The sequence below is a fragment of the Neopsephotus bourkii genome, unplaced genomic scaffold (genome assembly GCF_033783945.1).
Source record: "Neopsephotus bourkii isolate Nb327-2 ecotype Australia unplaced genomic scaffold, CSIRO-AGI_Nbou_v1 NB_1346, whole genome shotgun sequence".
In the NCBI taxonomy this organism is placed as follows: domain Eukaryota; kingdom Metazoa; phylum Chordata; class Aves; order Psittaciformes; family Psittacidae; genus Neopsephotus; species Neopsephotus bourkii.
The window spans coordinates 2,947,134-2,974,018 of record NW_026901826.1 but is presented as its reverse complement, the minus strand read 5'-3'; the positions used below and the strand labels follow the sequence as shown (position 1 = coordinate 2,974,018).

The following is a 26,885-nucleotide window of genomic DNA, read 5'->3' as shown; positions in this document are numbered from 1 at the left end:
ACATGATGATAGCAAAAACTGAACGCTCTGTACTGTCACAGAGGACCAAACTTCAGCATACTTAACAATTTTGGTCTCAGCGAAATAAGAGGATGCAAAACACATTTGGCATTTGCCATGATTCATCTGTATAATACAGAAAATTGAGAGACAACTGCATCAATTAAAAATCTATAAAAATCTGCCCCTTATCTAAATTGAGATTATAAATAAGAAGGACAAAATTATTTCTTCTTACACAGGAAAGTTTCTCCTAAATCAGCAAACAGATGAAATTCTCTTCTTTGGAATAAATTCTTCAATTAAATGCCTTGTAAGACTTTCATAGCAAGTATTATTATTTGCTATTCAATCACAAACTGGTGCACTCCCAGGATGCTTCTCACCTAAACCTTTATTATTTATTATAGTTTCATGTAAGTTTGTCAGTATGAGCGTGTTTTGCCTGAATAGGTTCTATTCCATACATAAATTCCTCAATCCACAAAAATAGAACCAACACTAGCAATGTTATAAATTTTCAGCTTGGGAAAGGTGGATAGGATCCCTTCCTATCTGTTCGAAGGGCATAAACCAGCACCTGTTTCTCATGGTTTACTTCCATATCCATCAGCATCATTGCAGCGCTCTCAGGGCTGAGAGAAAAAATTAGTTTGCTGGTAACTTGTGCTCCCTCTTCTGGCTGAATAAAGAATGAAGAGCAAGTGAAAGAATAACCATTGGGGCAGTATTACAAATGCAAAATTATTATTTGAAATTTTCTAGCCACACTTAAAATACCACATAAAAGGTAATTTGATTCTCATTTATTTCTAAGAGACTGAAGCCTATATATTTAGATTGGGTTTTATTTACCCTTCTGCCTATTTAATAAATCAGACAATGTATCTATGATTTCCAGACATGAAGGCTTGTAAACATTACCAGTGATTAATTGAATAGATGTTTGAGTCAGCACAAAGTAATGTCTCTCCATTAGAATAAATATGTCACACCCTGTCAATTAAAAGTCCATTTAACACCAACCCAGCAATAATAAGCATTTTGGAACAAGGCACCAAAAGTTTATTTCTGACTAAAATTCCCTGCATATAATACAGGAATTTGGCTTAGCATTGCAAGTAAATTTATTCTGCAGTGTCAGTTTGTCTACAACAAGAACTGTAAAAGAAAAAGGTTCCTTTTATTATAACATTTCTGTAATGGATTTTTAACATATCGGCACCAGATGGCTGTAAGCATTAGTTCATTTTCACAGATTTCCTATTGTTTCCCTCTTTGGGTACCAGGAGCAACATCCATAAAAAAGCTCGAAGCATAAAAGTTCTTACTTAAGAACGTAAATTCATTCATATTTCTTCAGATAATGATAATATCACAACCACAAATGAAATATGCTAGCTTTAAAGTACTTTTTTTTTTCCTATTTGGATAACAACTAATACTATCACAAAATGAGAGCATGCATAATTGATTATATGCCATTCTGAGAATTTTATCTGGAGTCATAAGAAAGAAGTACTGACGCAAAGTCTTGAATGCTGGAGCTATTCTTTCCATTTTAAAAGTATGACAAAAGTAGTGTGCAAAAAGCTATTATATTCAAGAGAAATTTTTGTCTTCATTTCAGTTGTCAACAGTTTTGTCAGGAAATCTGAGGAGCAACTGACAATCATTTGCTTTATTTCCAACCTGTGTTAATTTGTCTTGAAAATCCCTAAACATTCCTAGAACAAAATTGAAAATTTGCCTGATTCACACACTACCTATGACTATTATACTGATCTGGGGACAATTTCTTTTAGTATTTCCACAGATGTAGACTGATTTATGAGCCTTGTGAGTTAGCTGAGCTATTTAGCAAGTCTATTTCATCTGAAGATGTAACTAATATACTAAGTAAGAGAAACTGAACCAAATTTAAATGAAAAGATACAATTTTCAAAACTTTCTGATGCATGTGAAAAAAACACCTGAAGATCAAGGAGATCACAAAGACTTATTAGGAAATAAAAAATATAAAATGTATATCTATGACACTGCTATAATTCCAATATATTCCACACTATTCAAAACCCAGACTTCTGCTGAGGACCACTGCACTGCCCTAGGAGAGAGGCACTGCCACAGTGTTAGTAGGTGTCATGTCAATTTGTGTTTTGTCAGAAAGCAAGACAGAGCAAAAAGCAGCACTGCACAAAGACATGTTTTGCAGGACTGCAGAGGAAAACTACATTTAAAAAAACAAAAAAAAGCAAAACAAAACCACCAACAACCAAAAAATAAAAACAAATCACCCACCAAAACAAGAGGGAGAGAATGGGCAGAATGAAGTAAAATTGCCTATGATCTGTCTCATGACCCACATGACTAAAGGCTGTTTCTTGTGCATCACCAGGGCAAATAGCACAGCCTCTACAGCTCCAAAGACATTGTTCTTTGAGTAAAAGGATGATAACATCAAGTTGTCTTTGCAGCAGAAACATTAATTCATTGTGTTTTAAAGACCATTCCCCCCATTCTAGCAGATTTTTTCATTATAAGGCAGTGATAAAACTTTAGGAAACTGTGCCAAAAATACTGTTCAGATTAATGTCATATTGAATGCTGAGTCTTCCTGCTAGGCTTCACTGCATACCAATTCCTGAAAAGGCTGTTTGGGTGCAATCCTGTAAAGTGCCTGTGGAATGGGCAATTCCTGGAGGAAAGGACAGCATTTTGAAATTAGCAACTAAATCTGAATTTATCTCTAAGGATTTAAGAACTTTATTTCATCTAGATTAGAATCGTGCTCTTTGGTGTCAGAAGGTATTTGCAACTGTTAAAAGCAAGAATGTAAAATAAGGGCCTGGATTAGCCACAGCTTTATCCTGGTAGGCAGAGGATAGTCAGACATATGCCGCCTTCCTTCTCACAGATGCTGCAGTATTTTTGGATTAGGAGTAGGGCATATATTGAACCCTAACAGTGAAAAGAATTCACTTGAGGCACTCTGACACAATGGAGAATTTATCTTCCACAATGGAGAGAGATTTCCTCTCCAACATTAAAAAGTTTAACTACAACTGGAATTGCGTGAAATAATGTCTACACTATCATTTTGTATTGTAATTGTTATCTACTGTTAATCCTCACTTTCCAAAGTGATACAAGCATTTTACAAAAGGATGTGTCTTACTGTGTGCAATTTTTGCACAGTAGAAACTGAAATGCATTTAAATAGCAAAATAACTTTAAAAATTAAACTGCAACTTTTCCAAAAGAAGACAAAGAATTGAGTGAAAGGGTGAAGGCTAAAAATAAACCAGTCACTGACAAAAAACTGTGACAGTCTCAAAAATGAGAACAAACTCTTGTTATATTCTGTTTTGTCTCAGAACACTATCTATGAGACTGGATAAATGTTATCATCTAATAAAAAGACACCCCTAAATATGTTTAAAAATATTTAAAATACTGTTTAAAAACTATATTTAATTTGCTTTTAAAAATATGGTTCATATAGTAATATATATAACAAAATACACTATTAAAAATAAAATAGTAAAATATACTTAAGAAAACAGAATTAAACTCTACATTCTTACACCAATTACACAATTCATAACCGACTTCAAAAACACATAACGATTTTGAGAAAGAATCAAAGCTATAAACATGTAAGCAAGAGATATTGGATTTAAATTCTTAAAGCTATGCGCATAAATACTGGATTTGATTCTCAAGTATCTACTTAAGTTGACGAAAGTACTGAAGAAATAACAGAACAAATTTTGAGATTACCTGAAAAATGTCAACACATATCTGCTGAAACTTGACACCACATACAGTTTAGGAAACTCTTGCACAGAAATTCAGGTTTATTTTGAAAATAAAAGTTACTATTGCTATCATCACGTACTAATAATTCAACAAAAATAATATTGCACAATATTGCATCTTTGTTGCACACTATGTTACTATTTTATGTATAGGCTCTTATTTCATATATTAGTAAAGAAACCATTGAAGAACTTCTTTTTTATTCCCTGTGATCAAGTAATTGTAATTATTTTTATTACATGCAATCAAGTAATTGTAATGATAGGACTCATCTTTCTACTATCACCTCCTTTTTCCCGCAAAAAAAAAAAATAAAAAAATACAAATTAGCAGTTAGGTTTTATCAGTATAATTTTGCTAAACATACTTTTTCCAAGTTAAACAGACACTGCAATTCAAGAGCAATGACAAGAAGGAGGCTGCAGTCACTTATACACTAAGCAGACATTCGACTAATATGAAAATGCGAACCTATATGCAAGCTGTAGAAATCAGCTAAGGCATATCTTATCAGCTTTGTTCAAGTTTTTAATTTATCTATTTCTCAGTCAAATAGACACAGAGTCTAAAAAAATGAAGGTACCTTCCCTTCATATGATTGGCCAGAGAAGGAACACTGCTGATCTCTCTGCTCTTGATCAAGACTTTTTTCTTCCTGGTAGCTCACAGTTAAACATACTATTAATTCTGGACAATATTCTCAGTTTCCCTAATCTAATGAAAAAATTATGACCTACACAGTCGGCTTTAATAAGTATCACGGCCTATCACCTTTTGTTGTCATTTCAGCTGTATTTGTATAAGTGAGACAAGAGTTCACAGAGCATTTTAGTGAATAAACCTCTGAAGATGCTAAATACTTCGTTAGTTCATCCTTAACAGTTATATGGTGGTTGAGTAGCTGTGCACTTGTGTAAAAAGTACCTTCTATCCACATACCAAAATAAGACTATACACTTACTATTGATCATGCTAAGACAACAAAAAGACATCTTTCTATTATATCTTCTTTTTTGATCGAAGCAGAGTGGGTTTTAAACAAAAAAAGATTTGTTCATATTGAGTTTTGGTTGCTGTTTTTTTTTTTAATTTTTATCTTTTCTTGTTATTAATAAAATTTTGAAGTTTACTGTGAAACAGGGATTAAACACAGCCGATTAACAGTCTGTGTCCTCTTCAATTTAGCATTTCCACTGTAGATAAACCCATATTCAGACTGAAGATATAATAAACACACTGTCCTCAATATCATTTCCCTAGATGACCTCCTCAAAGCTGACATTCAAGTATTCTTGTGGAAAAATACAGACAAGACAATACAAACCCACGCAAATGATTCTGAAGATCAAGCCAATTGTTTAGAGAGTAATTCTGATAAAATGATAATTTCACTATAAATATTTTGTTTGCTTCACTCTGAGTAATTTCTTATGATGACAGCTTTGACATAAAATTTGTGAAATTTTATCTTTGTTGCTCGTACTGTTTATCTTTAAAATAATTGCATTTTTACATTTATTATGAAAAAATAAACCTCAGTGAATTATAGTGGCTCAACTCTGTCATTTCCAAAGGCAAAGGCAAAAAAATCACATTATCATTCTTCAGCTACCCTAGATTTTCTGAAATAAGAATGTTACCCTAAGGAAAGTGTCAGTAAAAACCTCTTGTCCAGCGAAAAACAGCAAAAGAATAAAAATCCACATAGCCAGAATTCCAGAAATATTCTGTGTTTTGATTTCTATCATGAAAAATATTTTCACCAAAAATTAAAAACAAAAAAATCCCCTAAAAACAAAGATGCTTTTTGCCTTGTGAGAACATTTTAACATGGAAAATTCTGACAGGATTCTGCTGCTATTTGACATTTGAAATTCAGGGTCAAAAGAAAGGCTATGATTAATACAGACATAAACTGTATAACAAGGCACTTCTAATTTCTTATCCCAGACGCTCCAACTATTTTAAGGAATTATGGAATTTTATGTCATTTAATCCAACAGAAACATCAACATTTCAAACTATTTTACTATAAATAACTGATCTTATCTACCTAGTTAAAGGGACTGTATTCTACTCTTATTTCCATTCATTTACACCGGCAGAATGCTAGTGAAGCAATTATGCAATCAGATGAATTATGCGTGCATTTATTCTTCAATTGTTCATTCAAAGTACATGATCAAAATTTGGTTCCCTTTGACCAAACCACACAAGCAATAAGAAACAGGTCATGTTATACAGTGAAAAAAAAAAAAAAAAGCCAAACAAGCCAGCAACGAAGCAAACCAAAAACCTGACCAACCCTGAGCTATATTCTGATTACATATTTACTAGGATTGGTTTGAAGTAAGCATGGTGTGTAACAATACTTAATTCATTGATGTTTTTCATCAAAATTAAAAAAAAGGTAGAAAATTATTCAGATTATGTTTCACAGTCAGAACATTAATTAGGTTTGGATGATTCCATCCACCTTTTCTCCCAGACACAAAACAGTTTCAAAGCTCTTTTAAATGCATCTGTACTTGTGAAAGAATTGAAAATGTAAATTTTACTCAAAGCCATTCACTTTGAGATTTTGTTTCAAAAACTAATTTCATGGTCTGTCTCCATAACAACATAGCTTATTTTTGCCAACTAAAACTCATATAATGAATCATAATGCATTTAATCAGATTGTATGGGCTACAATTAAAGGCTATTCACATTTAGCATCATTTGGACACACACTAACTTAGGAGATGTAATTTGTAGGTCAGTTCTTAATCATCTTTACGAGCAGAAGGTTGAATATTTTCTTCACCAAAAAAGCCAAGTTATATTTAACTAGTAATAGGATATACAGCATACAATTAAAACATCATGTACTCCATTTATTTATTTTTAATTTTCCCATTTCCCCATTGGAACCTGTTAACAGTGCTTGTTATACTGTACAGAAGCAATCTTGCCTTCATCACTGACACCAAACCTTGTTTCTCATTATTCAGCTATATACTTTTTTATGCATGGATTTATATTTTAAAGAGGATAAATGAAAGAAGACAGATTCAATTTAGATGCTATTCAGTGTAAAAACAATATCCAAAACCAGGAGGAACACATACATTTTTTGTGGAATTAAGCAGACAAAATCATCTATAAAATATAAATTTATCAGTCCTTTTTCTTTTTGATCTAAGAGCAAATGCTATTAGCTTTTACAGGCAAGATAAGGAATTTTACAGATTGTTAGTCATTCAGCACATGGTATTTTATTATTATCTATTTGATATCAAATATTCTTTTCTTAGATACTTGTATATATTTTGCCATTATCTAATTTCCTGTCTTCCTTAATGGATGAAAAGTCTTTTTACTAGACTGAAGGAATATATGAGTTTAGTAACACTGGGCCTTGAAATAAAACTGAGTTAGCAAAGCTCAGATACCTGCACAGCAAGAACAAATAAAATATTAACCTGAAATGCTTTCTTAGGGCAAGCTTACTGTAGTGACTAATTAAAAGCTGCAGTACAAAAACCAGAACATAAACAAATTTGAGAAATAATTATCTATCTTACTACCCAAGGAGTGAGATACAGCACAGTGAGACTGGAAGAAGGAAAGAACTGACTAGAATGATCTTCCCCTTCGTCTACATGCATGCGCACACACACATGCACATCAGAGCCTCCATACACACATCTTTACATTTAGAGTACTTTTTATTTAAGCAGCTTAGTAGTACTTATGTTTGCAGAGCCCCCAGTACTCCCAAACCTTACTCCTTTAATTTTAATTTTCAAGTTTTTGCTTCAGCTGATTAGAATAGGAAAAGAAGGTGGTATGTTTATTACTGGCAAACAGCTTGGAAATTCTGAGTAAAGAAGCCAATCAAGGCAGAAGGATTATAATAATCAAAGTACAAAATTTGCATATTTAGAGCATGGTTATTGAGAAATAACAATGCCTTGGTTATGCAAATCAAACCCTCAGCTAAAATGAAGGGATTTGCATTATCTGGGAGAAATCTGTCACGTTATGCATTGGTAACTACGTTCTAAGTGGCTGAAAGAACTGGCTTTTACCAGAATATCAGATATAACTGCCAGTAGGCTTTCTTGTTTCCCTGTGATAACAAATAAACTTAACTCATTTGGGAACTGATGAAACAGGTCTTCTTGTCTGTAAGAAGCAATACCATTCAGAACAACAAAAGACACATTCAGCATGCCATAAAGCTAGAAATTTTAAGTCTGAGATTATGAAAAAGTTCGAAGAGTTGTGTGTTACCAATTGTGTTCATTCTTTTTGCCTACAGAAGGTAGTTTAAAGTAGCCCTCTTGAGAAGACTGCAGAAAACAGATGAAAGCTTAAGGCCACCTATTCAGCTCTGCATAATACTATCATGTTTACTTCATTTTAGATTTAATGAATGAAGAAAAATAAGTTGGACTGAAAAGTTCCATAGGTAAAAATCCTGGAAACAAAACCAGCAGATTGAAATACTATAACAATTTTCTATTATCTATTAAAATCAAACAGAGTTAACAATAGGCTCAGAGGTATTGTAATAAAACTAAACAAAAAATAAGAGGCAAGATTCTCATTTAAAAATTAGTATGTGGCAGTATTTGTACCATTAATGCATGGAAAATAAATGCATTACTTCTGATTATTGATTATTCCTGCTTTCCTCTCAGCTGTACTGCAAATGTAAACTTCAGACTGGCTTACACACCCTGGCCACTGCCTGCAAATGAAATTGTGGTTTGATGTTACACTGAAACATGAGAGAGAATTAATGTAAGCATATTCAATCAACAGAGTATTACTTATAATGCATGTTCAGAGGCATGATCCATTTCCACAGACTAAACATGGAGGAAACTGAGCAAGATGCTTTAAGGATTTGGATACTACTCATGTGCATAACTGGTGAGTGCATGGTTGTGTGATCCTTGGAGTACTTACCATCCTCCGTGGGCACATAAATATTCAAATACAGACAGTCTTCATTTTGATCTTGAACATATGTCACTACAGTATCCAGATTGGCTGTAAACCAGACTGGCAGCATGTCGTTGAGCAGTGACCTCTCATCCAGGTACTGAGGGCAGACGGCAGCAAACTGTGTGGCATTGCGGACACCTGTCCAAGATGATGGTGGCTCCGGGGGCTGAAAACGCCTTTCACCAGTCGGAGGAGAGGCATAAGGAACACCCAGGTACTGCTCCACTGGACCAAGGATCTCATTAGGCAAAGGTGTTCTTAAACCACGTATTTTGCCATAATTCGTGGTAACAACTGGGTATTGTGCTTGGCCATCAATGAGAGTAAATCTTATAGCCAGTGCAGTTATCCACAGCAGGAAGTTAGAATTCAACATGACACACACTGGGGTGAAGATCAAAGGCAGCCATAGAAGTCCCATTGGTTTCGACATTATTTAAATCAACATCAGCAGGACTCTTTTCTTCCACAGCCAAGCGAAAATTAATCAGTCAAGGAAAATAAAAACTAATAACACAAAAAAGTAGTCAAAAGGAGATGAAGTGAGGGAAAATGTAACCTTGTTCAAGCAGCAAAAACACAAAAGCTAATGTGTGGTAGGTGTCTCAGCTGACTGGCCACAGAAAAATCCCAACATCAAAAGAAACAAGGGAGTGTTTGCCCCTAAGGCCCATCCCAGGCTTCAGCATTGGCTTAATCCTGGCAATGCACAGCACTTCCCAGCAAGCAGCATGGGGAGAGATCCACAGTTACTCCACAGCAAAATGGCTCCTCCCAGTGAAGTCCAGCCCAGTCAGTCAGCCTGCGGCCAAGAGAAAACAAGCAAGACAAATCAACAGACACATTCATTTTGGCATAAATCTATTCTAAAAGAACAAACCACACAATTAAATTCCCAGATTACTTCCATGCCAAGGCTCACAAATGTTTTATGAGCTGTAGCCACCATGGATAGCTATGTGTCTCCAAAGATACATAAGGTAAGAGAGCTGAAAGTTAAAGCCACAAGCTTGTTAGAGGTCATACCACAAACCAAATGTTTCTGCTTCTGTATATACTTTCAACCAAACCACAGCCCAAACACTGCTGCATTCAGGAAGGTTATCAAATTAAGTGCTACCTCTAGGGTATTTTTTGCCCTAAACAAACAAGCATCTCCTTTTAAGCACATCTGCACTCCCACTTGAAACCTTTATTAAATGCTTTGCTGCACTGGATAATGTTTCTCTTACTTTTCACAGGTATCCTTACACTTCTATATGACAACCTAAGTCACCTGCATCTAACTGAGAAATTCCAATTAATGTAATAGCACTAGTTCAAGCACGAGAACAATTAGTCAAAATTAGATGTGAAGTTACTGGTTTTCCTATCTGTTTTCTTTGTTCTATATCTGATAAAAAGGAACAGTGGAAACTGGAGATAAAAAAATTGTACAATCTCTCAAAAGTCAGATTTTGACCTATATATTGTTACAACTATGCAACATTACCTTTTTGCATTCTTCTGGTTTTAATTTTTAGACAGAAGGCAATTCATATAATTCTGTTAATTTTTAATAAAAATCACACATATATATGCTAACCATCACAAGTAGCATAAATAAATATGGAGCACTTGTTAATTCTTGCATTCTCCTTCCTGAAAGAGCTTGTTTTTATCAAAATGACAAATAATAAAACCACAGCTAAAAAGCTCTTTGTTACGGGAAACAGACACTGACATTTTACATTTGATAAGATGAACACACACACACATATATAAAACTCATATAACCGAACTACTAGGTCCTGTTCTCAGTCAAGACTCTTATGAAGATACAAAAACAGCTTTAAAAAGCAGAAAAGAAAAAGGTAAGTAGCTACTGACAGTGATTTCAAATTAAAACAAACAAAACAAAACCAAGCAAACAAAACAAGAACCCACAAAAAAAGCAAAAAACAAAACAAAGAAACAAACAAAAAATCAAACCCAAAACCAAACACACACAAAAAAAACAAACTAAAAGTCAAAACAAGCCCACAAAAGAAAACAAACACCCCTAAAATAACCAGAGGAGACATCTATGCTGATTCTTTTAGATAAGAAAAAGCATTTGAAAGAAAGATATCTCATTTTTTCAAAACCCCTGGAACTCTTCAATGGCTTCATTTTAGCACTCATATACCACAATTTTCAAACACCTGAATACCAGAGCCAGAAAATTATCAGATACATATTACTTAACGGTGAATCAAAATTTCTATTGACATTTTCACTGATAGATAATAGGCTTAGATGCTGCCTCCAAAGGACTTGCAATTTAAGCATAGTTGCTGAAGGACAAATCAGTGGCAGCTCCCTGAGGGCACCACCAGGTCCATCAGTCCCTGCCTGAGCTACGCTCCAGGAAACTCTGTGCCCATACCCACCATCAGCCTGGATCCTGCCCTCACTGGGTCCCCAGTTCAGCCTTGGATCTGACTCCTTACCCTGCCTTACTCAATAATCACAGGACAGTGGCAGCAGCCTGTCAGTGTCTCCAGCCCAGCATCAATGGGGTGCTTTAGGAGAATGCCCCAAGAGCAAGAGTATTTCCCTGCCAGTCTTGCAGCGCCTGCAGCTCCTGGCTAATCCTTACCCATGGAACAGCTGCACTCTGAGTGCTCAGAGAGTTCAGACAGCTAGCTGAAAATTCCTCATGAAGCACTGTCTTCCCTTCTGGTTTCTGCTATCATTTTTAACAATCAAAGTCAGCAGTAAGCAACTGGTATTGGGTGGTGTTTCCTCTTGCTCTTTCATAGCCTGACACTTTTCTGACCATGAAGCACAAAGCAGAATTTCCAGTCATACCCAACTGACGATATAATCTGTGCTCAGGAAAAAACAACAGCTCCTATTCCCTTGATACCCACACTGGATAAGTTTGTAGTAACATAGTAAGAAAAATAAACTTGGAATAAAGCACTGAAATAAAACGACAAAGTAGAAGGAAGCAATCCCAGGGTCAGAGCAATCTCAGGCACAGCTACAGGTTGGGCAAAGAAGAGATTCAGAGCAGCCCTGCAGAGAAGGACTTGGGGGTATTGGTCAATGAGAGAATGAACATGAGCCAGATTCAGTGCACGTTTGCAGGCCAGAAAGCCAACCCTATCCTGGGCTGCATCAAAAGGAGCGTGACCAGCAGGTCGAAGGAGGTGATCCTGGCCCTTTACTCTGCTCTTGTGAGACCTCACTTGGAGTATTGTGTGCAGCTCTGGTGTCCTCAATATAAAAAGGACATGGATCTGTTGGAACAAGTCGAGAGGAGGGCCACGAGGATGATCAGGGGACTGAAGCACCTCCCATATGAAGACGGGCTGAGAAAGTTGGGGCTGCTCAGCCTGGAGAAGAGAAGCCTATGCGGAGACCTCATAGCAGCCTTTCAGTATCTGAAGGGGGTCTATAAGGATGCTGGGGAGAGACTCTTCATAAGGGACTGTAGTGATAGGACAAGGGGTAATGGGTTCAAACTTAAACAGGGGAAGTTTAGACTGGATATAAGGAAGAAGTTCTTTACTGTGAGGGTGGTGAGACACTGTAATGGGTTGCCCAGGGAAGTTGTGAATGCTCCATCCCTGGCGGTGTTCAAGGCCAGGTTGGACAGAGCCTTGGGTGGCATGGTTTAGTGTGAGGTGTCCCTGCCCATAGCAGGGGGGTTGGAAACTAGATGATCTTAAGGTCCTTTCCAACCCTAACTATTCTATGGTTCTATGAAAGACAGTGACCTAGATGATGAAAAATGGATAGAGAAAAAACTTGTCTGGGCAAACAGCAAATGGAAAAAAGAGGAAACAAAGAAAGAAAAGAAAATGTGAATGACATATAACAGTGAATATCTTAGCAGCATGGAGAGAATGAAAAATTACAATATGAAGGAAAGTGGAACTCCTCAGTTGATACATATACTAGAGATAGTATACAACTGTTGAAAATGTGACTTAATATTTATCCATACTAATTATAGGTTATCTTTGGATCTAATATCTGGTTATATGTTGCTATTTTGAATAAGTTGAGAGGACAGGAAAAGGGAAACATTCATTATTGACCTGGAATTGAACTTGTTAACTGATTCCTTATCTAGAAAATAAGATCAACAAAAGTAAATTTGTGGATATTAAATCCACTCATATAATGTTTTATTTCCCCCAATACCTTAAGAGAAGCATGCACAAACTTTGTATTTCTGATTCATGCACACACAGACATAGATTTGACATCTCCTGAATGTGTAAGGAAAGAAACTACTGGCTAACGTGCAAATTATAGCCAGCTCTCTCAGCCCCAGTGATTGACTTATACCAGACCTGCAGCCTGTGCCAACCAGTGACAGACAAACACTGGATAGTAACAAGTGCATTAGCACAGGCAAGGTTTATACCATAAAAGACTACTTCTAAGATGGTAAGTCAGAATAAAAAAAAAATATTTATTGTGATGCACATGATTATTAAACTTATTGTTATTAGCCCCTTAAAGGGCAACAGACGGAATAAAAATTTATTATATTTCTTGTTAAACAGGTATCTTGAAAAAGTTTATATAAGCGGTAAGTTACATGTGACCACTGTGTCAAGAAAGTCTTTACAAGAAGTCTCCTGAAAAAAATGCTTTGCAAAGACTGTAAGTCAGAAAATACCCCACTTTTCAGTTTACTGCCATACTGCTAGAGAAATTATCATTTTCAGAAGGTTATTTTCACACATGAAGACATACACATTCATGCACAGAGAAAGATCATGGAATATTCCAATAAGAGGATCAAGAGATAAGGAAGGAGGCATGCTGGCAATACATTGATTAACTAGCTGACTTTGCTATATGCATCATTAAAAAGGCTACAAAACACAGAGTACAGATTGCAATTAGAGATTATTTTTAAAGAAATAACTGCATACATTTTAGAATAGTTTTAGATATTATACCAAAATAACCTTAATGCACATCTATATGCATCCAGTCAGCTATGCAATACAACTTTACATACTGAGTCTACAGGAAGAAATGTACTTGCCATGTCTTTATTTCTTATCACTAATACTGTTGTCTTTTTCCATGGGGGTTTTTTTAGTTGCTTTTGGGTTTTGGTTTTCGGTTTGTTTTCTTTTTTTTTTACTGCTTCAAGTATTGGAAAAATGTGTACAAATTTGCTTGCAGACACCTGCTGGCTGGAAGCATCACCCACTCAAACAATCAAAACCAATCACTGCAAATCAAAATATTCAGTTTAAAATGGCAACTTCTCCTTCACCCAAGGAGAAGACAAAGATCTGAAATTACATACATGACTTCTTTATTGGCAAAAGAGTGTAATTTCAGGCTGATGAGACACCTATGGCCTTTGAAGTAAATGCAAACTGAAATCAACATGAATGTACATCTACTAGAAACACCACTGGTACTCAATTATAAATCTGTGCCCCAAGTTACACTAAATAATTTATAAATCAGGCTAAACTGCAAGATCTGCATCCAGCACTTTTTCAACTTCAGCGTATGTCAGTAGCTCTACACTAATTCTGTATCTGCTGGGGAAATGTAAGACAAGAGTTAAAAGTCATGCAGGGTAGAACAGAAAACTGAAGTGATTTCAAATTTTTTTTGACCTGCTTGTCCAGATCATGGACAGTCACAAAAAAACCCAAACACAAATAAATTATATGACCACAGGAGACTGACAACTGCACAGATTTCTTATGGTTTCTCAGATTTTAGCTAAACCAACTAGTGCTCTGCTGTGCACCTCAGCTTTCAGTCCCTGACCACCATCAGCCTCCATACCTCCCTTCTGCTCTAATTCCCTAGGGCAAGGTTTTTCAGATGTACATAGGTATGATCTCAATACAGAATGAGGTTTAACACCCACATCTCTCTCTAGACATATGCTCTGAAAGTATAGTCAGCTTGATTAGCTTAACTTTAAGAGCCACTGGTTAGTCATCAGAACAAAAAAAAGCTTGTAATCAATAAAAATTCACATTCTCCTTACAGTGATATTTTGTACAGTACAAAATGCTTTTCACAGAATATTAAGATTTCAGAAATATCTAATTTATCAAAAATATCAATTGTGAATTTTCTTCTTCCCCTTCTCTTCCTCCCCTTGAAAGATACAATTTCCAAAGTTATGAAGTAGTAGTTTTAGGATGGTTTGTTTTCTGCTTGTTATGTGGTTTGGTTTTTTTCTTTTTTGGGGGGAGGGGTGGTTGTATGGTTGCTTGCTTGGTGTTTTTTTTTTTTTTTTTTTTGTGTTTTGGTTTTGTTTGTCTGATTTGGTCTAGAATCATAGAAACATAGAATAGTTAGGGTTGGAAAGGACCTTAAGATTATCTAGTTCCAACCCCCCTGCCATGGGCAGGGACACCTCACACTAAACCATGCCACCCAAGGCTCTGTCTAACCTGACCATGAACACTACCAGGGATGGAGAATTCACAGCTTCCCTGGGCAACCCATTCCAGTGTCTCACCACCCTCACAGTAAAGAACTTCTTCCTTATATCCAATCTAAACTTCCCCTGTTTAAGTTTGAACCCATTACCCCTTGTCCTAGCACTACAGTCCCTTATGAAGAGTCTCTCCCCAGCATCCTTATAGGCCCCCTTCAGATACTGAAAGGCTGCTATGAGGTCTCCGCATAGGCTTCTCTTCTCCAGGCTGAGCAGCCCCAACTTTCTCAGCCCGTCTTCATATGGGAGGTGCTTCAGTCCCCTGATCATCCTCGTGGCCCTCCTCTCGACTTGTTCCAACAGATCCATGTCCTTTTTATATTGAGGACACCAGAGCTGCACACAATACTCCAAGTGAGGTCTCACAAGAGCAGAGTAAAGGGCCAGGATCACCTCCTTCGACCTGCTGGTCACGCTCCTTTTGATGCAGCCCAGGATAGGGTTGGTTTTCTGGGCTGCAAGCGCACACTGAATCTGGCTCCTGTTCATTTTCTCGTCAACCAGCACCCCCAAGTCCTTCTCCACAGGGCTGCTCTGAATCTCTTCTCTGCACAACCTGTAGCTGTGCCTGGGATTTATCCGACCCAGGTGTAGGACCTTGCGCTTGTCATGGTTAAACTTCATGAGGTTGTCATCAGCCCACCTCACAAGCGTGTCGAGGTCCCTCTGGATGGCATTCCTTCCCTCCAGTGTATCAACTGAACCACACAGCTTGGTTGTTTTTTTTTTAATAAAATGAAAAATATTATCCTGTTTAAAAATGCATAAATTAATGTAGGGGCAGGGCACTATAAATAAGAACTACCCAAGGCATAACAATTTTTGAATATGCCAACTATTAATTTTATCAAAGCATTCATATATCTTGGAACTTTAGCAGAAAACTAATTATGCAGTTGTTTTCTGTAAAAGCACTTCCCAAATGCACCTCTACCTCAAATTCAGCACTGCAACCTCTTAATCATCACTGTATTAAAAATGTTTGTTTAGTAACATACGAACTCTTCCAAATATTAGTAAATGTATATTGGTTCTGTCTACCATCTTTCAAATAATTATTAAAAAAAAATATTTGTTTCTTTATGTTTTTTCCCCAGCTTCTAGGACTATTTTGCTAATAAACTGAAATGAGCTTAACTTCAGTTTTCCTCATGCTACATAAAGCCATTCAGAAAAGCCAGAAAAAAGTTACAGTGAACGCCATAAAGAAACATCAGTCATGAACAGTTGCATGTGTAGTTTCTGGACTGGGTTACTTAGGTTAGTGGATTATTAACTGAAATTGGCCAATCATAGACATTTTTAAATCTCAGAACTGTAACTACAGCAATGCCTGGCCTTAAATTAACACATCATGTGTATTTTGTTGAATTCTTGTAGGCATTTTCCCTGTAAGAATAGATTGCAAAAATTCTTATTATTAAAAAAAAATCACACAAAAAAACCAAAAAGTCCGTCCGTTCCCCCCCCCCCCAAAAAAAAAGTAAATCCAGACTTACAGTAACACTAGTTTAACATTATAAACTTCACTAGGGCTGAGTATCTGAACTACATAACTGTATTATCAATTGGATTAAACAAGTTATATATCAGTATGATTTCTGTGGTTATACATTGATGTTCAGTCACAGCAATTCAACAGGTAATAGGAATCAAAGCAAATTTTAGCAATTTAGAATACAACACATTCTAATGTGTCACTCTAAATTTTCAAGAGAACTGTGAATTGGTAAGGTTAGAAATTAAAAGAAAGCGAAATATCAGTTATGCAAATTTAAGAACTATAATGTACCCTTTCTTAAAGTGAAAATGAATGCCAACTATATAAACATCATTATGGACCATGGAGTTGGTCTTAGGTTTATGGTTAGACATAACAGAGGACAAGCATAGATATCTATATTTTTTTTTAAATATGCAGATAAAGCCTGAAAAGAAAGAGGAATTAGTTACATACTTTTTTGTGCATTTTTCAGATAACATGCTGCATTTATCTTCCTATAAATTTCTCCAGTTAGTCTTTCAGATAGAGTTGGACAGTGTCAGTAGATCCCTCACGTCAGAAACTACACTCACCATTTACTTTTCGGAAAATGGACACATTTATTTTATGCATTTGCTTCTTGCCTGCAGCTACCAGTCTTACTCTGAATTTCTAAGTCTATCAGAAAGAACAATGGCTATAAGAACAATGGCAATAAGAAAAGGCTGTGTGGCCCCTACACTGCTTTTGAAAACGGCAAGTCTCTCAATAAGGAAAATAATTTGAAAAGCAAGCAGAAGGAAAGTTAGAAGTGTGATCATCACCTCTTTTCAGGAAAAATAGAAAAAAAATACCCTTCTTAAGCATTTTGTAAAAAGTCAGATACTTGGATCTTATTATAAAAAGCTGTTATTGGACAATCTGATATAGTTTCCCTATTTTTTTTTTTTTCTGTATTTAAAATGGTAAGAAAAAAACATTACAGCCAGAAGGACCTAAGACTAACTGGAAATGCTCAGCTAGGTCAGTTGTACTTACCTCACTGATTTTTGCACTCTAATTTTAACTGCTATTACACATAAGCAGCATGAAAAATTATCAGTAATTCACAATACTTGACACTTTTCATTTTTCATACTTTCTTTCATCAGATAAAGTGATGAAGATTGCACGTAAATAGGAGGTGTCAATATTAAGAAGAAAGAAACATGGCATAAACTTTGCAAACATAAACTTTATGGTACTGATTATCTAAAAATCCCAGGTGTGTTCCACTCAGATCAAAATCTGACCATTTGTTATATGAGTTTAAGCTTCCTTATACTGAATGGACACTACAGACATTTAAAATTTGAAGCCATAATGCAAGAAAAGGTCAGGACACAAATAATAAAGCAACAATTAACTTTGACTGCAAGGTAGTGTGACAGGTTACTAAGTCTTCTTTGTTTGGAAAGAGTCCAATGCCTAAAATACTTTTTACATTGTGCATGGCACAAAATACATTTATTTATTCAATAGTCTTTGTCTAATTGTGGCTGCAAAGTCGTAAGAACACACTACTCTTCAAGAACATAATTTAAGGAAATGTACAAAAAATAGCATCAGTACAGTCTAGCACAACTGCTGACTTCATTTCCAGCTTTTACATCTGATATGACCTTGTAAAAGAAATGTAACACACTCTGTATCTTTCCATTTCTTTTCTGCACCTCTGTTTCCTAGTGTTACTACAGAAGAAAAGATTATGATCTGCAAGATAATGTTCAGCTCTGAGTTTCTGTAAGGCAAAAGCTCTTGCAGAGTAAAATTTCTTATGAAGTAAAAAAATAATTTATGGCTAGAAAAAAAAATAACACATGCCTACAAAAATCACTACTTTATACAATTTCTTAGATTTGCAGCACAGACCTTTATAATTTGAATAAATCTTCAAAAATCTTAAAGTTTGTTGCCTACTACCACTACAAGACATAAAAAAATATTTCTGTAATGGAATGGGCCCAAATTTGTCTCCAGTATAAAAGGTCAAACAAGTTGAAACAAAAATTCTTGAGGGAATCTATCAGGTTTTGTCTAAATATTAAACAGGGAAACTCACAGGTCTCATTCTTCTCTCTTCACCGTTAAGCACCATTTGTTCTCCCCAAGGGCAGTAGAAACAACTAAAACTCCTGTCTGAACCAACTGAGAAACTGAGGGACTGATTGTTAGGCAATCTGATCTCTTAAGTCTATTTAGTGATTAGAATTTGATATCCTTCTGTTGGCATTCCAGTCTAAGAAGAAACATTACAAGTGTTAAAATAACTAAACACGGTGGGAAAAGCAATTTAAAGCAACTGGGCACGTAGTCATCCCACCTCAATGTATTATATGGCCCCCAAAGAAACTCAGCTGATACTCTATTATACAAATTCTAGAAGTGAAATTACACAGGAGACATAGGAATACATTTTCATTGCATTACCTAGTTCAGTTAGCAGGTGGTAATACTGCCTTCATTCATATGATAATGTTACGATTATGCACTCATCCTGGAAATAGGAGAGTTGAGTGACTACCCTCATTAATCTGGAGAAGTCTAAACCTACACTTCCCATCCTTCAAGTTACAAACATTAGATTTCAAATAAGGCTGGGACAGCTATGATGACTGTGTGCAGCACTGTCAATTCTAAATGGAAAACTTTTGTTCTGAAATTCTCACCTTTGGACTGTAATAGAACTGTAACTTTGCAGTCCAAAGAAGTTTAAACTGTCTTGGACAGGTATTCTCACTTTCAAGCAAGCCTTATGCAATTTGTAGCAGAATAATTTAATGAAATACAAACTGAGACTGGGGATTAGCTTTACTTTGCTATCATGTCATTGATTTTTTTTCTAACTTATTCTTCCCCTTAAGTTTCTTTTCTTTGCTAGAAAGTGGACAACTTCACCAGCAGAAGAGAAGAAGGTCCTCCTGTTCCCATGATGCTCTCCTCCTGACTGACTGGGCTTTCTCCTGCTAAATGACAGCTTAAGCCCTGTGTTTAAGAGAAAAGAGAGCTTGTCTCAGCAAGACAAATCTCCATGAGATGTTATGAAGGATATGCCTACCAGAGTCACTCGTTAGATCTTTGGAGACAGTAAGAAGGCTATGACTCCTACGCTGCCTGCTGCCTTCCCCTCTCCCCTCCAAACATTGAGCTTAAGAGCCTGCTTAGAAAGAGTATGTCTACTACTCTGCTTACTGTCCTGTCTCTGATAAATTCATAATGAATGATGAAATTCCTAACTTTCTAGTTTACATAACTACTGGGAGTTGTAAATTATATTGTACACTGTGGACCTCTAAAAGATAAGCAGAGTATTATCAATAAAAAAGTCCCATTATGGCTCCAGATCTTAGTCCAGTTTTAGGCCATTGCAGTGAGCACCAGTATTTAGGTGTAAGCAGCAAACTGAATAGGGCTAGATCATAGACTGCAGTACTGTCCTGCCACTGTATTCATACCTGCCAGCCAATGAGCAGGCATCACCAGGGAACAGGACAGCCTCGAGGTTCTCTCTTTGTGCCGTGTCTGTTAGCACAGACAATACAAATAAAGCAAATATTTTGTTGTTGTTGCTAGCTTAGTTTGGTTTTCTTTTTTGGTTAAGTAAGGAAGATTTTCACTATACAGGTGTGCTGTCCTCTGTGGCCATAACGGCAGAGAACAATACCTGGACCATTTTATTTCTTCAGAAATGTAGGTTCATGGGCAGAACAAGACATATCCTTCCCGCCCAATGATGTATTCCTGAAGTCCAAGGTTGTCTGTGCCTTCTTGTACATAGTGTATATTTTTTGCTTAAATATGGAAAATGAGGAAAAAATATGTTATATTCCTCCAGAAAATTAATGAAATATGGCTGTCATCTTACATTAGATAGGTTGACAAACCTGCAATATGAGAAGATGTAAACAAGAACAACAGCAAGAATGGAATTAATTTGTAAAACAACAATAAAAGCTGAGTAAACAAAGCGGAATCCAACAACAATTTCTAGAAAACTAAGAAACAGATTTCTGAAATTCCACACCTTTGTAAATGCAAATCCTAAAATCGTTACACCAAGTAGCACAAAAATATACTATAAAGAATAATTCCACACATATGGAAGCTTGAAAAAGATGTTTTGATATCAGTTACTTGAGGTTTGTGTTGGTTTTTCTTTTAATCACCATTTTTTCAACTTTATCTATTTGTTGCCAAAAAGGGCAGCAGGACAGAAAGCTAAGCTTGCTTGGGAGAAGGCTATAAAAATTTGTTTCCTGAGTAATTTTCTATTCAGTTAAGAATGTCCTCCATTTTCAACCCCACCCTCCCCTAATGATAAAAATCAGATCATCTTTCTTTTAAAAATTTCAGAAGAAATCTCAGAATTACTAAGTGAATACTTTTTTCTTAGGTAAAAAAATACCGTCTCAAAATTATTTTCATGACAGCCCCTATCATTCTACCACACGAAGAACTTAAAGGACATTTCAAATTTAGCACTTTTTTTAACTCAAAGACTTTTCAGGACTCAAACGTAATATATTTACTCATTAGTGTGTAGAACTGATGTAAATGTAGAAAAGGAAACCCATGAACAAGTGTAGAAATGCTCAACCATCGACTCCCATTATTGGAAAGTTTCCATTTTTGCCTAGCACAATGAAAAAAGCACACATCCTCTACTTTAGGCACATTGCTAAAGCTTGTGTTCGTCTCATTGACTTTGGGCTCAGGGGTTAGATATTCTGTCTAAACCAGAAGCATACATTTCACACAGCAATTCTTCCTACTGTAACACAGGTATTTGACGTTAAATATTACTTGAAGCCAACTACTAGGAAAACACCCTGAAGATTATTGTTTATGGAGCCTAGAATACATTAGACAACTGACTGCTAATGTACATCAAGATGATTCTTTCTCTCACCTCTTATCAATACAGACATGTTGATATACAGGACTTTATCTATAACCATGATGCACAGTTAAGAAACTTTTAATTTTCCTGTTAGTTTCATACATGACCAAGTCCTCATGACTAAAACAGGACGAGAATATTCTGCTTGGAGCTCCTAATAGTTTTTGTCCTTTCATTAGTTCTGCTGATGGTTGATTAAAGATGATGCAGGATCCGTTGGTAAGAAATTCGGTACGCACAATTTAGGCTAAACTTCAGGTATTTTCTACCTTCCGTTCAATTAATTTTATCCCCAATTTTTTTTTTTTTTTTTTATTATTACAATCATTGTCATCTCTGTGTTAATTTTGAAAACTCTGCATGGTATTTTCCTTGAAGCAAAATCACATCCCAGTGAACAAGTTACAAGTTCATGCATTTTCACCTTTTACACCTAACATTAGTCTTTGCTATCACAGAAGTGATCGGTTTGCAGAAAAACAGTATTGCATTAGAAATGTATGGTCATTTTGCTTCTGTCTCTCAACTTGACAGAAAACACATGTATTGTGACTTCTTTGATTCAATGAGTACTATTTATAAATGACTTTTTAGCATGACCCATGAAACACTACTGACTCAGTGACCAGGTGGAGACCAGTGATGAGTTGAATCCCTCAGCTGCAGAGGGACTTTTTATAAGGGCATGTACTGATAGGATGAGGGGGACTGGCTTTACAATGAAAAAGGGCAGATGCAGACAAAAGGAAGAACTTCTCCACTATGAGGATAGTGAGGCACTGGAAAGGTTGCCCAGAGGAGCTGTGGGTGCCCCATCCCTGGAACTGGTCAAAGACAGGTTGGACGGGGCTTTCAGCAACCTGGTTTAGTGGATTGGAAGTAGATGATCTTTTCAGGTCCCTTCCAACTTAAACCATTCTATGATTATCATATTTTTTAGCACACTCTAATTTTTCAGAAATTTCTCTTACCATGTAGCCCATACATATGGCAATACTCACACTGACTGTACTATAGATATATACACCACATGAATTTCTAATCACAGTTGAGAAAAAGAAAACAGGAGAAAGTAAGCAAATACACTAGCACCTTTCATAATGAGAAGTAACTTTTACCAATATGATTTAATGACAAACCATTATGCCTCAGTACTTTTCCAAGACCTCTTATTCTTGTTCTCCCCTGCTTGAAAATGTATCCTGTTATAAAAGTATCTTCCACACTTTTCCTCTTCTGCATGTGGCTTTCTCAGTCTCCTGTCTAATTTTCAAATATTTCTCAGAGTGCACACCACTAGCTTGTCCTGTTCTCCAAATCATAATTCTTTCCTATGGATCTTTTCTCCTCCCTGGTAATTTGTTTCTAGCTTCCCTTTGTCTCTTTAGATACCCATGTAAGATATATAGAGAAAAACATATGCCCATCTGTTCAATCGATGTCAAATTGATTTTTTATTTGTTTTGTAAAGCATTTCTAGTATTCTCTCCCTGCACCCCCCCAAAACATCTTCTGGTTTTCCTTTTATCATATCCATACAGGGTAATATGGCAGAAAAAACAGAACAGATGACAATTTGCATCTGTCAAGTTAACTAGGAAGAACTGATCTATTTTTTCCTGCACTTGGTCAGCTGATTTAGGTCAGGATTGGAAAAAAAAACAAACCAAAAAAAACAAACCAACGCACTTTGTCACATGGCAGGAGCTACAGCTTCCTGTGTGCTTCTATTATATCATCTTAAGAAATCTCACTAATAAACCAAACAAAAATATCTACCCCAAACTAATGCAGCCAATTAACAGGACAGATGGAGGTCGGGGGAGACAATTAAATCCCTTTGACAGAGGAGAAGATTATTCTACCTCATATTGGAGACATGTCAGTAATTCCTGTCTGATCTGACTTACACTTTTATTCTTCTCAATAATTCCTTACATAATGCTTTCTTTGGCATGAAAGAGAAAGATCCATCATCTAAAGACCGTGTATACAATTGTTTATTTTTAAAGTGGTGGGAAGTGCAATATGTTTTATCAGAAGTATTTTTACTGCTTTCTAGAACACGAAAACCAAATATTCTTTTTGCTTTAGGTTAGACAGCTGCTACTCTCCTTGAAGTCTTCCCCTGAACAGGATAACTATCACCTTGGCAAGCTGCTAACCACCTTCTTTTGGGAATTTGATTTTGCTTCCCATTTTGCATATTCCCATAGGAGGTAACCATTTAGGAGTCCTGATTCATTACTTTTCTGGCTCCGTCCTCCTGGGATATTGAAATCTTATAACAATTTCAGCATATTTGCAACAATTATGTTTTCTAAATTCTTGTACCAAGATAGCTGTTTTTCTGGATGTCACATCTGCACTACTAATATTAAAAACTGTAAGCGCTGTTTTCATATTTGTTCATATTTTGAACAAGAAGGTTTGCACTACTCTGAATTATTTCTTCTATTTTTTTCCTGATTTCTGACCTATACATTTCAAATGCTAAACCATAAATAACCATAGGTAAAAATTGTTCAGGTGAGGATTTAAATTAAATTCTCCATGAGATAATTTTTTACAAAAAAACTCTGCATCAGATGAATCCCAGACTGCTTTGAACTACAGGTCATTTGGGAAAAAAATAAAGTATGATGTTACAGTCCAACACATCACAATCGGAAAAAGCATGAAAGTTCTGATAACACTTCAATCCCTTTTTTTTTAATTTTATTAACTCACATCATACTGTGGTAATATTTCAAAGTTAACAAGATCATAATCCTGTTGCACTAATACAATTCTAGTATTTAAAAGCACTAAGTCCACAATCTGAAAGACAACTAAGCTGACAAGACAGGGATTTTTCTCGCGATAGGGCTGTGACTGCTCAATTCCAGCTTCAACTTCCATAATTCAAATTCTAATGCATTAGTTTTCTTTTTCAGGATCACCTATTGAAAACTCTCATTACTTAATTTCTGCACTATCATCAGAGCTTTGTCATTCAGATACGTGTCCTTTAATGAATTCTACTTCTACATTAATTTACAGTTTATGCTGAAAATAGCATCTGAATTTCTTGTACCCTTATGTAGCTTATTGTCTGTTTACACTTTTGATTTTAGTTCTGATGGCTTCTACATGTACAGAAAACAGATTCTTGTTCTGCCATTAGCTGAACTTTGAATTGTAGTCTCCCACACCTTTGCACTCAATCAGCTGTATTTCACTAATACTTAATAATAAAATTTGAATTTAAAATTATTTCAGTAGCCTTTAAAATATTTATTTCCAGTTAATTTGGTCAAGTAAAGTATACTTCTTGCAGCCACCTTCCTTTATACAGAACTGTAGCAACAATAGATGCTTTCAGTCTCTAAATTATCCATCCTCTAGCTTTTCAAGCTACTGGTCATCATTACACAAACTTGTAATACAATCCTGTGTTTGCTTTTTTTTCCCCTCCTTTTTGATGCTTCAAGGTAATGAAAGTGAAAGGCACATACAGCTATTTTAAATCCACTGGGAGAAAAATTTAACTGCTCTTAAATGAAGACCAGGGTCAAAGATTTGTTTTGGTTGGAAGAGAACTCTGGAGGTCATTTGGTCCCACCCCTGAAGACTGCTGCCCAGTACAACATCCATGTTGCTTTTGAGCATCTCCAAGGAGGTAGACTCCACAACAGTAGCTTCTGGTGTTCACACACATGCAAAAGAAGACCAAAATAATAAACACTGTTACTCAGAAAAGTTACTATATTCTTTAAAAGTGAATATATTGAAAACATTGGGACATATGCAATAAATTGTATTTTTCACTCACAATTGGTGTATCATAATTAAAAATAATATTCACATGAATATTTTCGCTAACAATAGATTTCCAATCAATTTGTTAAATACACGTTATCTTCTTACAAGAATTCAGTATCAGATGCTTATTAAAATAAAATGTCATTTAAACAAGCCAATCAACTATCATTCAAATGAAAAGTAAAAGAATTACAATTCCCCAAGAATAACTGGTGTTTTAAAAAGAAAATTATATAGAAATGCAGCCTTTGAAATAAATCCTTTGAAAATTGAATTACAGCTAAATTAATTTATGATCAGTTTATGCTCTGCTGTGATTTTAATTAGCATGCACTGCAGAATACAAAAATTTCTTCAGAATTTTTTTATGTTTATAAGTTTTCCAATTTTAATAATTATCCTAATACATCTTCATAATTCTGTCAGAAGCCTTGAATTTGAGGGGGGAGGTGGCTGTTTATTTTAATTCCTCATAATCAAGTACTTGGATCAGAATAACAATAATTTCATATGTACAGGTAACTTAATTCCCAGAAAGAATTTTGGCAATGTATACACACCTTGCAAAAAGTATCCCAGTGTAAAAGGATGAGAATGCTATGTACAAATACAATGAACGTGTTTTTCTATGCAGTGAAAATTAAGTGGTTACGTTAATAGGAAATTACCTATAGGAATAATTATATTACTCATTACAAAGTAGGTATGTTTTATTTGCCTAATAATGTGCTATAACTGGGAGCTCTTTCCATCCTTTTATTGGATTTACATTTCAGGTCATTCTAAATGTATATCTTTTTTGGAAAGACAAATGACAAATGGGAAAAAAGTTATGTTTTTTACACTTTACACAAAGCTTTGCATATTTTACATTGAAAAATATAATTAAATAGAAATAGCTACAATGAAAGGAGGGAATTGAGATTATTGAAACACTTGGTCATGAAATATTACTAAATTATGGTCTTTCCAAGGACTCTTGTACTAGAACTTTACATGCAAAAGACATTAATCCTCAAGGCTGTCTACTAGCAGTCCAAATACATGTCTTCTAGTCTAACATCCTCTTTTGGTAATATTATGTAAGAGTAGACTAACTCAGCATAACAGTTTGATTGTTCATCATTCATACATAATTTTGAAGGATTTGCATCTCATTTTTATGAACTGAGTTCATGACATATCTACCCATAAGAGGAGTCAGTGTTGACATAGCACAGGAAGTATCACCTACATACCTTTAACACAAAGCACAAAGCCTCAAATGATGAAAGCAACACAAATTTTCAGTACAATTAACTCCACTGGCTGCAAACTAAGTTTGAGTTAAATGCATGACTTTGTTCCAGATAAAAGAGATTTTTTTCCAT

The 26,885-nt window shown here is 35.5% G+C and overlaps 1 protein-coding gene across 6 annotated transcripts in view; it reads right to left on the bottom strand.

The window, feature by feature from the left end:
* Positions 1 to 26,885, bottom strand: part of NLGN4X (neuroligin 4 X-linked) — a 168,378-nt gene that overhangs the window by 103,270 nt on the left and 38,223 nt on the right. For all 6 annotated transcript variants that reach the window (XM_061366500.1, XM_061366499.1, XM_061366505.1 and 3 more), the window contains one exon: positions 8,782 to 9,622. In XM_061366500.1, the coding sequence (XP_061222484.1) occupies positions 8,782 to 9,253 (472 nt within the window). In that variant the 5' untranslated portion in view covers positions 9,254 to 9,622. The remainder of the gene's footprint in view (positions 1 to 8,781; positions 9,623 to 26,885) is intronic.